Source organism: Penaeus japonicus, unplaced genomic scaffold, assembly GCF_977035675.1.
Source record: "Penaeus japonicus unplaced genomic scaffold, GWHDUDI00000001_assembly GWHDUDI00000017, whole genome shotgun sequence".
NCBI lineage: Eukaryota > Metazoa > Arthropoda > Malacostraca > Decapoda > Penaeidae > Penaeus > Penaeus japonicus.
In genome coordinates this window covers 15662715-15675214 of record NW_028234419.1, presented here as the reverse complement: position 1 = coordinate 15675214, position 12500 = coordinate 15662715, and the positions used below count along the sequence as shown (strand labels likewise).

Here is a 12500-nt window from a genome sequence, read left to right as displayed (position 1 = left end):
AGTAGTAGTAAGTGGCAAATAGTAACTATTAGTAGTAGTAGTGGTGGTTGTGGTAGTAGCAGCGGTGGTGGTGGTATTGAGAAAGTGAGAGAGAGAGAGAGAGAGAGAGAGAGAGAGAGAGAGAGAGAGAGAGAGAGAGAGAGAGAGAGAGAGAGAGAGAGAGAGAGAGAGAGAGAGAGAGAGAGAGATACACATAGACAATATGCGCAAGGGAAAGGTAGAGAGTGAGAAAGAGCAGAGATTCAGAGAGGTAGTATGTAGTAGTAGTAGTAGTAGTAGTAGTAGTAGTAGTAGTAGTAGTAGTAGTAGTAGTAGTAGTAGTAGTAGTAGTAGTAGTAGTAGTAGTAGTAGTGGTAGTAGTGGTAGTAGTGGCAGTAGTGGTAGTGGTGTTGGTAGTGGTGTTGGTGTTGGTGTTGGTAATGGTAATGGTAATGGTAATGGTAATGGTAATGGTAATGGTAATGGTAGTGGTGGTAATGATGGTAGTAGTAATTATACCAATATAAAAAAAAGAACAAAAAAAAGACTAACAATAAAAATCACATTGAAATAATAATAAATAAAAATAAAGATATAACTAAAACAACAGCAATGATAACCATAACAACAAAGATGAGTATTTCAATAATACTGATAATTGTAATAAAAGTAACATTAGTAATAGCAATACTAATGCTAATGTCATAATCCTGACCATTAACATAATTATAACCATAATCATAACATTGACATTGAAAGCGACAATTAGAAACGGTTGTGGTAATAATGATTATAACAATAATAATCAAAATAATGGTATTCAATAACCATTATGATCATTTTAAAAATTTACATCAATTTTAATCAGTAATAATGATATGAAGAATAATCATAAAATAAATGAATATATGACATTGATGATGATGATGATGTTCAAATAAATTGCAAGGAGAAAGTGACAATGTGACAGAGAGATTGAGAGTAAGAGTAAGAGTAAAAGTGAAAGTGAGAGAGAGAGAGAGAGAGAGAGAGAGAGAGAGAGAGAGAGAGAGAGAGAGAGAGAGAGAGAGAGAGAGAGAGAGAGAGAGAGAGAGAGAGAGAGAGAGAGAGAGAGAGAGAGAGAGAGAGAGAGAGAGAGGAGATAGTAATGATTACAATGTATTAATAAATAGATGAACACTAACCAAGCTAAAATAACTAAAAATATATATTCAACTGAACTTTTCTGAATGTCATTTTCACCTAACTGTGATGGGCTAGGACATGATTCCTAAGTGTGGACTTTCTGCTGGAGCGGTACGGGCAGTGAGGGCACTGGAAAGGTTTTTCCCCAGTGTGGGTACGGATGTGACGATTGAGATCACCCGTCTTAATGAACTCTCGGCCACAGTAGGGGCAGGAGTTGACTGGGCAACGTGCACCTCCGCCAGTGGATGGTTGTGCTGGGATCTGCGCTACTCCCACCAAGACTGGCTGCATGCCTCTACCAGGAACCTACAGGAGAGACCATCTCTTAGTTCAGTTTCTCTAGTTGGTGCAGAAAAAGTCTCCCCATGGTAACCAATAGGAATACAACTGTCCATTCCCTTATCCGATTTTTACAATCCGTTACTTTGTTTTTCAGACTTAAATACATGTTGTACTTTCGTTATCAGATCTCCGTTGTCGAAAAAGGCCTTGTTTCTTCTATGTGAACATGCAAGAGCTTAATTGTTGGTTATTTTCTATATATTTCATTCTTTTCTTTCTACTTCAAGCAAAATCATTACTTAGAAATCATATACTGATACATATCTTCTTATCACACATTTTATATTCAAGTTTTTAAATATCTTAATAAAATTGAAGTTTGATAATACTTATCAAATAAACTTGAATATTTGGTAATCAATCACAAATAGATATATTTATAGCAAATACAGGGCTGTGCAGCAGTCTCCAGCAATACTATTTTTCTAAGCAATGTTCCTATAATCTAATGGCTACCTTCAAACAAGTGAATTATTTTTTTAGTAGGAAGTGATAGTTGTAGAAAAACAAAATTGCAGCATTATCTATTCATAAACATTTGCAACACTTTGCTGGGAAATGGTGTATTTAACTAATTATAAAATATGCAGACAGTATCTGCCATTTGTTTGTTTGTTTTTTCTAAGAGAAAAGGAAATGAGAAAATATGTGTGTGCTTGGACTGATATAAAGTTTAAGCAATTTCTTAATTCCTTAATAGTTACATTCTTTGTGAAAACTTTGACTACTTTGGTACATCTAATGCAGCAAAATGCAACAGCATAGGCCAGGTCTATACTGGTTAATAACATTTTCCTTTTCATACCATTAAACCAAACAATTACATCACTTTCTATGAGGAGAGATGTTCATTTATTTGGCTAGATGACTATAAATCTAAATATTTCGGAAATAAATTCCTTTCAAATCCATATCACATTTTGTAATTAAGCACTGTGACCATAATTCAGATTCACATATCCAAAATGAGGAAGCTTAATTGCATATCAAACACAATGTTTTTATTCTCCTCTATATTTCTAATATGTACAATTAGGCTACAATAAACCATCTACTTATTTATATTATATTACAGCATGCTCTGTAAATATGTACATAGAAAAATATTACATATAATATTCACCTTCAAAATCTCATTATCTTGCTCACATTATATCATCCATATTTCTGTATACTTTTAAATAGTTCTGTATAATAATATGCATAAAAGCAAGCACAATATCATACTGTTTGATATATACAAATTCAGAGAGGGGGAGAAGTTAGTAGGTAGAGAGAAAGGAGGGAGAGGGAGAGGGAGAGGGAGAGGGAGAGGGAGAGGGAGAGGGAGAGGGAGAGGAGAGGGAAAGGGAGGGAGAGGGGGAGGGGGAGGGAGAGGGAGAGGGAGAGGGAGAGGGAGAGGGAGAGGGAGAGGGAGAGGGAGAGGGAGGAGAGGAGGAGGAGAAGGAGAAGCAGAAGGAGAGAAGGAGAAGGAGAAGGAGAAGGAGAAGGAGAAGGAGAAGGAGAAGGAGAGGAAAGGAGAGAGGAGAAGGAGAAGGAGAAGGAGAAGGAGAAAAAGGAGAGGGATAGGGATAGGGAGAGGAAGGAGGAAGGGAGAGGGAAGGGAGAGGGAAGGGAGAGGGAGAGGGAGAGGGAGAAGAGGGAGAAGCGGAAGACGAGAAAGAGGAGGAGGAGGAGGAGGAGGAGGAGGAGGAGGAGGAGGAGGAGGAGGAGGAGGAGGAGGAGGAGCAGAAGAAAGTAGAAGTAGTTGAAGTAGAATTAGAATTAGAATTAGAAGTAGTAGAAGTAGAAGTAGAAGTAGAAGTAGAAGTAGAAGTAGAAGTAGAAGTAGAAGTAGAAGTAGAAGTAGAAGTAGAAGTAGAAGTAGAAGTAGAAATAGAAATAGAAATAGAAATAGAAATAGAAATAGAAATAGTAGAAGTAGAAGTAGAAGTAGAAGTAGAAATAGAAATAGTAGAAGTAGAAGTAGAAGTAGAAGTGGAAGTGGAAGAGGAAGAGGATAAGGAAGAGAGAGAGAAATATATTGCAGAACAATTTCCATGCCTGGCAAAAAAACTAGGAAGGATGTCTAGCATCTACACAAACATAAATTATGTATACACAAATGTCTGTAAGGATGTCCTATGGTGCTCACCTTATTTGAATGTTAAAATACTCAATAAGTAATATTCTCTGGTCAGTGCAACCGATTGACAGGATGCAGTCTTTGCACAGCAGTGTTAGTAGTTTTAAAGATTTTTGTATCTGGTTGACTTACAATTTGAATGGATATCCATTTGGCTTTGTCTCTAAAACTGTATCCTGTGTACTATAATCTGCTGCCACTGAGGTTGACCAATTTAAACTGATGTCTATTATGAATAGTCTATTAGGAATCTTTATTATATCTTAACCCATTGCGGATGGGGCACCTAACAACCTAATTGGTCATCAGAGTGGGCGGTCTATGACACTAGCGGCAACAGCTAAAAATTAGAGGGATGGGGGAAGGATTTTCTCCGCCCTCTGGGTAGCACTGACTAGCCCAAAAAATAATTTTCCATAAATCCATCATAAAATGCAGGTTTAGGCTGACTTTGGAACCCTGTAGCTCTGGAGCTAACCCCCTTACAGCCATAATACTTCATGACTGTGTGCTTCAACTGTGAGCAGATCCCAAAGTTGCGTCACGTACGCATTGACTCCCGTCTTTTAGGCCTAATCGGTGCCGATATGTATGTCATGACACCTGTACGCAATGGGTTAAAAGAACTAATACCTTCTTTTACTCTGATTGTGTGTGGAATTGTAGTGATCTTCAGAAGGTGGAAGGAAAGGAGAGGAGAGGGAGTTTGGGGAGAAAGAGTTAAAGTTAGAAACTACTTTTATGGCAGAACATTATTAAGGGTTTGTTAAGTCAGGTTTTAAATGCCATAAACTTTCACATATTTCACAATTTTCTTTATAGAATCCAATATTAATAAAATAACTAGAGCTATTTTGCTTTCACATGATTTTTAGTAACCATTCAAGAATAATTTATTCTAATGAACTCTTGTGTATCTTAGCCATGTGACTCCTAAGATTTCCTTTCTGTGTGGAACAGTAAGGACAATGAGGACACTTAAATGGCTTTTCTCCTGTGTGGACTCTTTGATGGCGCACAATGTCAGTCTTATAGTGGAAACCCTTCCCACAGTAAGGGCACGTGTAGCTGTAGGCAGTGTTGGTCACAGCAGCAATAACGTTGTGGCTTAGCCTTTTTCTGCCTCTTAAGCCTCCCAGGTCACCCTAGAAATAGGAAAACCACTACCTTAGTTTTCTTAATCCAATATCAGCATGTACTTACAAAGAGACTGCGTACTTTTCAATATTTTAGGATACAGAGTAATGTATTTTCCTTTCTGAGACTATTTCTATACTATACTTTAGTAACTCAGTGTCTTATATTTCTTTACCAACAAACATCCTTTTTATCAATTTTAATGCAAAACATACAGAAAAAAAATCATGTTTCTTATACTTTTTCCACTAATCTGCTGAGTTTCTTTTCTGCTGTATCTCAACCATGTTTACTGGCTTATGTTTAACATCTTGCCAGTTCTGATCGGCTTGTGAATGTCGCTTCTGTGTGTGTAGTTGAAGTAAAATCTTCTGATTGGCACGATAGGGGCAATAAAAACAAGCAAATGGTTTTTCTCCAGTGTGTATCCTGATATGCTTTCGAAGATTGCCTTTGTGTGTAAACGGTTTGTTACAGACAGGACATGGGTAGAGACGTGGATGTGAGCCATCACTCCAGTTATGACCCTCATGTCCTGCAACAGGACCTTCAGTGACAGTTCTTTCCTCTGAAGAACTACCCAGGTGGTGAGCCTCCTGCACTCTGTCCTGAGGCTGAAAGTGAGGACTGAGGTGTACGGCTGAAGAAGGGTGGAGGACACTGGTGGGGGTCAACCCTGGCAGCCCATCAATCACCCTCTGGCGTTGTCCCTACAGGAAAAGAAAACCGTCACCCTAAGTCTTCTTTAGCATACTTCTTTGTGTTAAACAGCAAAACAAAACATGCAAATTCACCATGGATGCATATTCCTTACTCTCCCCTATAAATTAAAAAATCAACTGACAGTTAAACAAATATATTTGTATACTCTGCAATCTGATAAGAAATATGTGAAAAACTATTAAGAAATAAAAGCTGATTATGATATTACCTTATTTTCCACCTAATAAAATAAAATAAATGATAGAATTGGAAGTACCTTCATTTAAAGCATATAGTAGAAAAAAATCTAAACATTCTGAAGTCATTTCTTGTCAAAATTTTAATTACCAATCACAATTTAGCCTTTTGAAAGAACTCTACAATAGATAAACCTATGAAACTATAGAATTCCAATCCTATATCCCTATTGTATCAATGAATTAATCAATGTTGATTTTTTTTTCTCCAAATCAGCAATTCTGCTTGTAGAGGTTTATAATCTTTGTATAAATAAACTTAAATCTATTGCATCATTTCACCTACAATTCTTATAAAGGGTCACAGAACTTTCATATTGTTTTAATGATTTGCATTTTCATATTTCTCACTAAAACAAAAATTTTCTTTAACATCTTTATTCATAAATTGTAATGGCCAAAATTTACATATAACTATCAAACATTGACAAGCAGTACATATTCATAAACCAATAAAAAATGAACACCAATACAAATGGTGAAATAAATTACATATAATACTGACTAACATACTGCCACTAATGGGGTATGCTTGGATGAATGAATTCTACTGGAGGATTATCTTGGCCAGGTTCCATTTATGTCTGGCTTTGTTAGTTATGTGGTGATTATCCCTTGTACTTGCAAACTAGCTATGGAGGAGCTCCCCATGCCTTCCCAACATGTGGGTAGTTAAATGAGCTTTTTGTGTAGCTTTATAGGGGCATTTGGGGCACTGGAATGGCTTCTCTCCAGTGTGTGTTCTATAGTGCTTCATGAAGTTGCCCTTGTGATTGAAGATCTTTTCACAAACAGCACAGACGAAAGATGTCCTGAGTGCGCTGCCACCTCCTCCTCCGATACTTGTCATGACAGCTCGCTTGCCCAACTCCGTTCCCTATGGAGAAAACCATACCACTTTATTTTTCTACCTCCAACCAAATTTAGGTATAGCAAATGCATTTCTGTTCACACTTGTTCCATTACTGCTATCTGTCTAATTGGCTTTCATACAGTTATATCCAATATCTAAATGTTCATTTATTTGCATGTATCATACTCATGCTCTCAGATTTTGGAAAAAAATTATTTGACAATTTCTCTTTTCTTCAGCACTGTGTTTGTAAACCCAATAAAATGTTCATTTGCATAAATGCAAATATTTTCTCCCATTCCCACAGTCAAAAACTAAAAGAGGAAAGACACTAGCAATGGTGGAAGATGTATCAGACAGTACTACTGAAAAGGCTTGCAAAGAGAACTGTTACTGTTAATTGTATTGCCAGTCTCTTTGCTTATTACTGGGAAACCCAAAAGATAAATAGTTTTCAGATTCCATACGTGTACAACTGTTATTCTTCAGAGAATTCAGATATTTCTTCAACTCATTCGACTTGAATAAAGCTGTTTCCATTGTCAGATGCTTCACAGGATTGTTGTTGTAATGATCCCTGGGACACAGATCCTGTCAAAGTCCCACTTGTAAATCCTGGATCTCTATTCCTTTGTACTGACTGTGCTTCTTCTGGATGTTTGAGTCGAATATGAGCATCAAGGTTGTACTTGAGGGCTGCTCTGTATGGACAATGAGGGCACTGGAAGGGTCGTACTGCTGCATGAGACAGCATATGTCGTTGGAGATCATACGTTCGTCGAAAACCCATCTTGCCGCACACCGAGCACACCCGCAGTGCTGCTGCCACTGCTGCTACTGCACCGCCCTACAAAAGAAATGGCCGCTTAAGTTTGCATCCTGCCTTTCCTCTCTGAAGCAGCAGCAGTGGCAACCTTCAACCTTTATTAACACTGAATTATAGAAAACTTTTTTTCATAATCGCACTAATAGTGAACGCTTAATAAAAATAATAATAAATAAAAAATAATTATGATGATAATACTGGGTTTAATAATTATTTCAAACATATTATCAATCATCATAATATGAACCATCATCATAGAATATTATATAGGTGAAAAACACAAACAAATAAAAATTCATGATAAAAAATTAATGATAATGATGATAAGTAGTGGTGGTGGTGGTGGTGGTGATGATGATGAGAATGAGGATGATGATGATGATGAGGTGGAGGAGGAGGAGGATATAGATAATAATAGTAATAAAAATAATAAAAATAATAAAAAAAAAATTAAACAAGACTTTAATGATCCATACCAAAGCCAATTTGCTTTATATCAAATTCTCTAACATCACAAACATACCTGCACACACACAACTTTCTGCACATCTATATTTGCTTCAAGTTCCTAATTCATATCTCTTGTTAATGTTTACATTCAAAATCTTTTAGAGATAAATACTTTCAACTTTCTGGTAAGGGATAATTCAATCTTTTTCTCTCCCCAAGATTAGGTAGTTGTCTATGGGAGGTCAAGTAAATCCTTGAAAATAAATATATTTGCTTTTTGTTGCTGTATTTCCTTGATCATCTCTATTTTTGTTCACCATGCCAATTTACATTTTCTAATATCACTTATAGTACTTTCCTTTACCAAGATCATTCAAGTGGAATGCATATTACCCCTCTACTCTTTTATATTGATTAGAGAGAAAGGATATGGTAGTATATATCCATTCTTATTTTCACTGTGTATACATCATCATATTTATACAAAGCTGTCTTAAAACAGTTGTATTAATTTTATCAAAGATCACTTCCTATGTTTTACATGACTAGATTATGCAACCATTATCCTGAGGGTGAAAATCCAGTGTAGGAATATATGAATATGTAAGTGTTAGGAATATATAAATAACATATGTATGTGGTTATATTTAATCATAAATAAAACTTGTATAAACATGACAAGTTCATTAACCCAATGCAGATGGGGATAAATTAGCTTGCATGGACCCTAGGGCAGGCACTAGTGTCATCTACACAGCAGATGGGTTTTACCTCAGAGCAAGGTAGCTGCATGCAACTTATAATGACTTTTTGTGTTTACATTCACTCATTACAATACTAGTAATTTTGTATTTTCACTTTATTGTGAGACTTATGTTTCATCTAATAGGCTATATCAAGGTTGTGTAGTGGATTCAATTGTAGAAAAGGGTCCATATCAGCTAATTATAATCTCTATTCTCAGTGTGATACATGTATTAGTTTCATGGGAGGACAAACTCAACTCTAATTTCATATTTGTGTTATTTCACAAACAAATTTGAAAGAAATAATCATTCCCAATGAAGACAACATGAAGGGATGGGAAGGAGGAAAGAGACCTTTGCTTATGACTACAAGTGCCACCGCACAGTGCAGCCATACTGGCACAGAGGAAGGGACATTGCGCATGGCCTGGGTCACCTTCCTCTTTTCACTGTCTGCACATCTAGTACTTTAGAGCAGGTGCTAGGTATCTCGCAATATACCAACACTCTCTGGTACTGGTGCTCAGAAGAGACCAAAGATCGGGTTAAGGCTTTTCCTTTCCTGCTGGTGTCAGGGGAGTGTGGGATTTTATAGTCAATATATTTTGTTGAATATTACAGCAATTATAATTGCAATTACCATATTCAGCCATTACTCATAGTGTAACAAACAGCAAAGCTGTGTCATAACGTCTGTGATGTAAGTGACTCGAGTCACATACATCACAATACCTAAATCTTGTGTCACATATGTTATGACACCCAACCACTTTGGGTTAATAAGTTGATATCATGTGAAATCTGACATATGAAAGGTTAACAAATAAATATAATTTAAAATGTCAAATCTACCATATTCTTCACTATCTTGAACTCCAAGGGCTACACCACCCATTAAAGGACTTGGCCAATGAAGTATAATCCTTTTAATAAAAGGGTTAATCAAAAAGGAAATCTATGAAACAAATTTTATTGTCAATTGACACATACAATCAAAAATTGAGCTGATTCTTTATACTGGCATACATTGTAAGATTTGCTAAAAATTACATTCACTCTATGGTAAAATGGTAATGTTCATATTAAAAATAGCAATACTAACACTTTTATCTTAGCACTAATAAATGTCAGCTAGCCATAATTTCATTATCATACTGCCATTCAGTTCTATGGAGTACTGTGCTTATATGCAATATGTCGTCTGAGGTTAGCCTTCAAAGTAGAACGGTATGAACAAAGTTCACAAGCAAATGGTTTCTCCCCAGTATGTATACGTATGTGACGCCGCATGGTAGTAGCATCCCAAGCTTGATAGCCACATAATGGACACTTCTGTGGCATTCTGGTCCTGCGTCTCTGTCCAGGTCTGGGTACCTACAAACAGGAAAGATGAATAAATATAGGCTCTCCTCAAAATATCCCACTTGGCCTCTTGTCTTCTTAACTGTTGCATTTATAAGAGTTCTAGTTTTCCCCATTGATATCAGCTTTTTTTCACTTATTGAGGATGATGGTGTCTGCCAATAAATTTCCTTCCAACATTGTTAAAGAGTTACTTTTCCATTTCAATCTTTAAGGAAATTTTCATTTTTTACATCACGTATTCATGTGTCTCCGTAAGATGTGATGTTTAAGATTTCCCTTCAATGCTGAACGATGGGGACAGTAAGGACATGCAAATGGCTTCTCTCCTGTATGGATGCGTGTGTGTCGCTGCAAGTCCAGCTTGTCCCTAGCTTGGTATCCACACTGGCCGCATCTATGGCATGTTCCGCCTGCCCTAGTCCTCCACCGCTGGACCTACGGGAACACGAGAATTCATTCACTCAAGTGCCCAAATGTTTTGTACTCATTTGGTTTTCAAACAATTAAAGTCCTTAAGCATTCATCAGAGAAAATGTGTTGCTTTTTCAGACAACTACATTTCGTATGAATCTTATGATCAACTGGGTGTTTTCACATTGGGACTTGAATACACTATTAATAATTTTTGCATTCTTCCACAGAAGATATAACATGCTATGCCTCGCTTCCCTTTACCTATTTGTATGGAACGCCATGTTTCATTCTAACATGATTGATCAGATTGGACTTGCGAGCAGACTGATGTGAGCATAGTGGACAGGCAAAAGGTTTCTCTCCTGTGTGGACACGAATATGGCGACGCATATCCTTACTGTTGCGAGTGCTGTAGCTGCATGACTCACACTGGTAGTTGGCCCTGCTCTTGCCTACCCACGGGGTCACCTAGAGAACAGGAAAAAAATGTTTAAGACTAATTTCCAGCAGTCTTATTTTAATTCTCTAGCATTACATCCTATACAAAATAAACAGGCATTCACCTTCAAGGAATGGCTGGCTATGTCTTCCCATATACATGTACATTCTTGATGTGCGTGCTTAAGTTACTCTTTTGAGCAGATCTATAAGGGCAGTAGGGACAAACAAAGGGCTTCTCTCCTGTATGTCTTCTTATGTGCATGGTGAGCTTTGATTCGCTGATTGCCTGATATCCACATGTCTGACATTTAAATTCTCTCCTGTTTGCCTCCTGAGATAACTGGGCAACTGGTCTTCCTCCTGAGGAAGACTTATAAGAAGGCAGAAACACACCAGTGGGATAAACAGATGTCACCTGCCCCTCACGGTGCCGGCAACTGGCTGCTTTGGACAAGTCCATTCCCTAGAAGAGAAGAGGAAAATCTCATGAGAGTTACTCCTCTGACGGTAATGGTCAACTACAATTAACTGACTCTCTGTTTTCCCACTTTCATACTGTATATATGGCACATGAAAAGCTTTTACCAAAATCTGATAATTCAGTCTCATGGATGTTCCAAGTACATATTACACATAATGGAATTCACCATTCTTCACTTTTCCCCAGTTTCAAGATCACTCATTTATGGCTGGCCTTGCTCTGCATGACGTGTTTTCACATGAGTTATGAGATTACTCTTATGTGCACATCTGTAGGAGCAAAACGGACAAACAAACGGCTTTTCCCCAGTATGTTTGCGGATGTGTATGGTGAGTTTGGATTCACTGATGGCCTGGTAACCGCAAACCTTGCACTTATAATCTCTTCTGCTCCCTTCCTGTGACACCTGGGCAACTGGCCTTCTAATAGGAAGGGGAGCTGAGGGTGGAGGTAGGACCATGTGGGGTACAGTGGTCCTCATCGACCCTTCATGGTGCTTGTTTATGGCAGCTGCATTATACATGTCCGCTCCCTAGAAGAGAAGAGGAAAATCTTTGTTACTCCTCTTGTGTTTGACCATTAATAAATAATACATAATTTTTTTTTTCCATTTTTTTTTTTTTTTTTCTTTCTAAACTTTCCTTACACTTGCTTGAACAATTTGTTTTCCTTACACAAATTAAATCAATTTCCTAAAAAGTTTTGGGGGATTCTGCCAACTCTTTTTCATGTCTCAAGGCAATGTGATTCTTTAGGTGGCTCTTTTGAGTTGTGCGGTGTGGACAGTAAGGACAGGCGAAGGGCTTCTCTCCTGTATGAGTCCGGATGTGACGATTCAGGTTGTCATTGTCACGGGCACAGTAGCCACAAAATCCACAAACGAACATGTTCCTGCCTCTGGCCGGGGACTTGCCTCTGATGGTTGACCACACCTACGGGAGAAAAACAGGTCACTGGTATGAGCCTATCAATCTTTCTTTCTGTTATCTCCTTAAGCTAAGTCACAGGGATTTCTTCTATCACTTGGAAGCCTTCAGTCTGCTTCCTCAGTTCCAAACTTTGAAGGCTCAGTTCACTTACTATTTAGGTTGGGGTGGACTGGGAAACATTGGTATAACTTTGTATTATCACACACAGACATATATTTTTAACCTTTGCTTGGCATTTGCTTCATCCTTTCTACAACTCAATCTT

At 37.6% G+C, this 12500-nt stretch overlaps 3 protein-coding genes and 1 pseudogene across 9 annotated transcripts in view; all 4 read right to left on the bottom strand.

The window, feature by feature from the left end:
* Positions 1-2827, bottom strand: part of LOC147470013 (zinc finger X-chromosomal protein-like) — a 4246-nt gene extending 1419 nt beyond the window's left edge. The window contains exon 1 of one of the 3 annotated variants that reach the window (XM_086546030.1): positions 1222-2827. In XM_086546030.1, coding sequence (XP_086402156.1) covers positions 1222-1458 — 237 coding nt within the window. In that variant the 5' untranslated portion in view covers positions 1459-2827. Of the gene's footprint in view, positions 1-1200 lie in introns of all 3 variants that reach the window. The other 2 variants (XM_086546029.1, XM_086546031.1) reach the window with 2 other exon arrangements.
* A 3531-nt stretch (positions 2828-6358) lies between these two features.
* Positions 6359-8160, bottom strand: LOC147470012 (zinc finger protein 711-like). Its single transcript, XM_086545778.1, has 4 exons — positions 8134-8160; positions 7933-7977; positions 7104-7430; positions 6359-6607 (listed from the first exon to the last, which is right to left on the bottom strand). The coding sequence occupies exons 1-4, from the start codon at positions 8158-8160 to the stop codon at positions 6359-6361; spliced, it is 648 nt and encodes a 215-aa protein (XP_086401904.1).
* Positions 8161-9559: 1399 nt separating this feature from the next.
* Positions 9560-12036, bottom strand: LOC147470011 (uncharacterized; annotated as a pseudogene). The gene is made up of 2 exons (XR_015191784.1): positions 11981-12036; positions 9560-11838 (listed from the first exon to the last, which is right to left on the bottom strand). The product of XR_015191784.1 is annotated as an uncharacterized LOC147470011 (transcript).
* Positions 12037-12098: 62 nt separating this feature from the next.
* LOC122258629 (uncharacterized) overlaps positions 12099-12500 on the bottom strand; it is a 6570-nt gene continuing 6168 nt past the window's right edge. For 2 of the 4 annotated variants that reach the window (XM_086546021.1, XM_086546022.1), the window contains one exon: positions 12179-12500. This exon is cut by the window's right edge and continues 311 nt beyond it. The gene's annotated coding sequence lies outside the window, so the exon portion shown is untranslated. The other 2 variants (XR_015191783.1, XM_086546023.1) reach the window with 2 other exon arrangements.

Excerpts from the sequence above, each read along its gene's own strand:
- LOC147470012 (XM_086545778.1), bottom strand. The coding sequence starts at position 8,160 with ATGATCAAGGAAATACAGCAACAAAAA. Across the intron at positions 7,431-7,932 it reads AGAAAGTTGTGTGTGTGCAG|GGCGGTGCAGTAGCAGCAGT; the intron begins GTATGTTTGTGA and ends TTTCTTTTGTAG. Across the intron at positions 6,608-7,103 it reads ATGGAAACAGCTTTATTCAA|GGAACGGAGTTGGGCAAGCG; the intron begins GTCGAATGAGTT and ends TTTTCTCCATAG.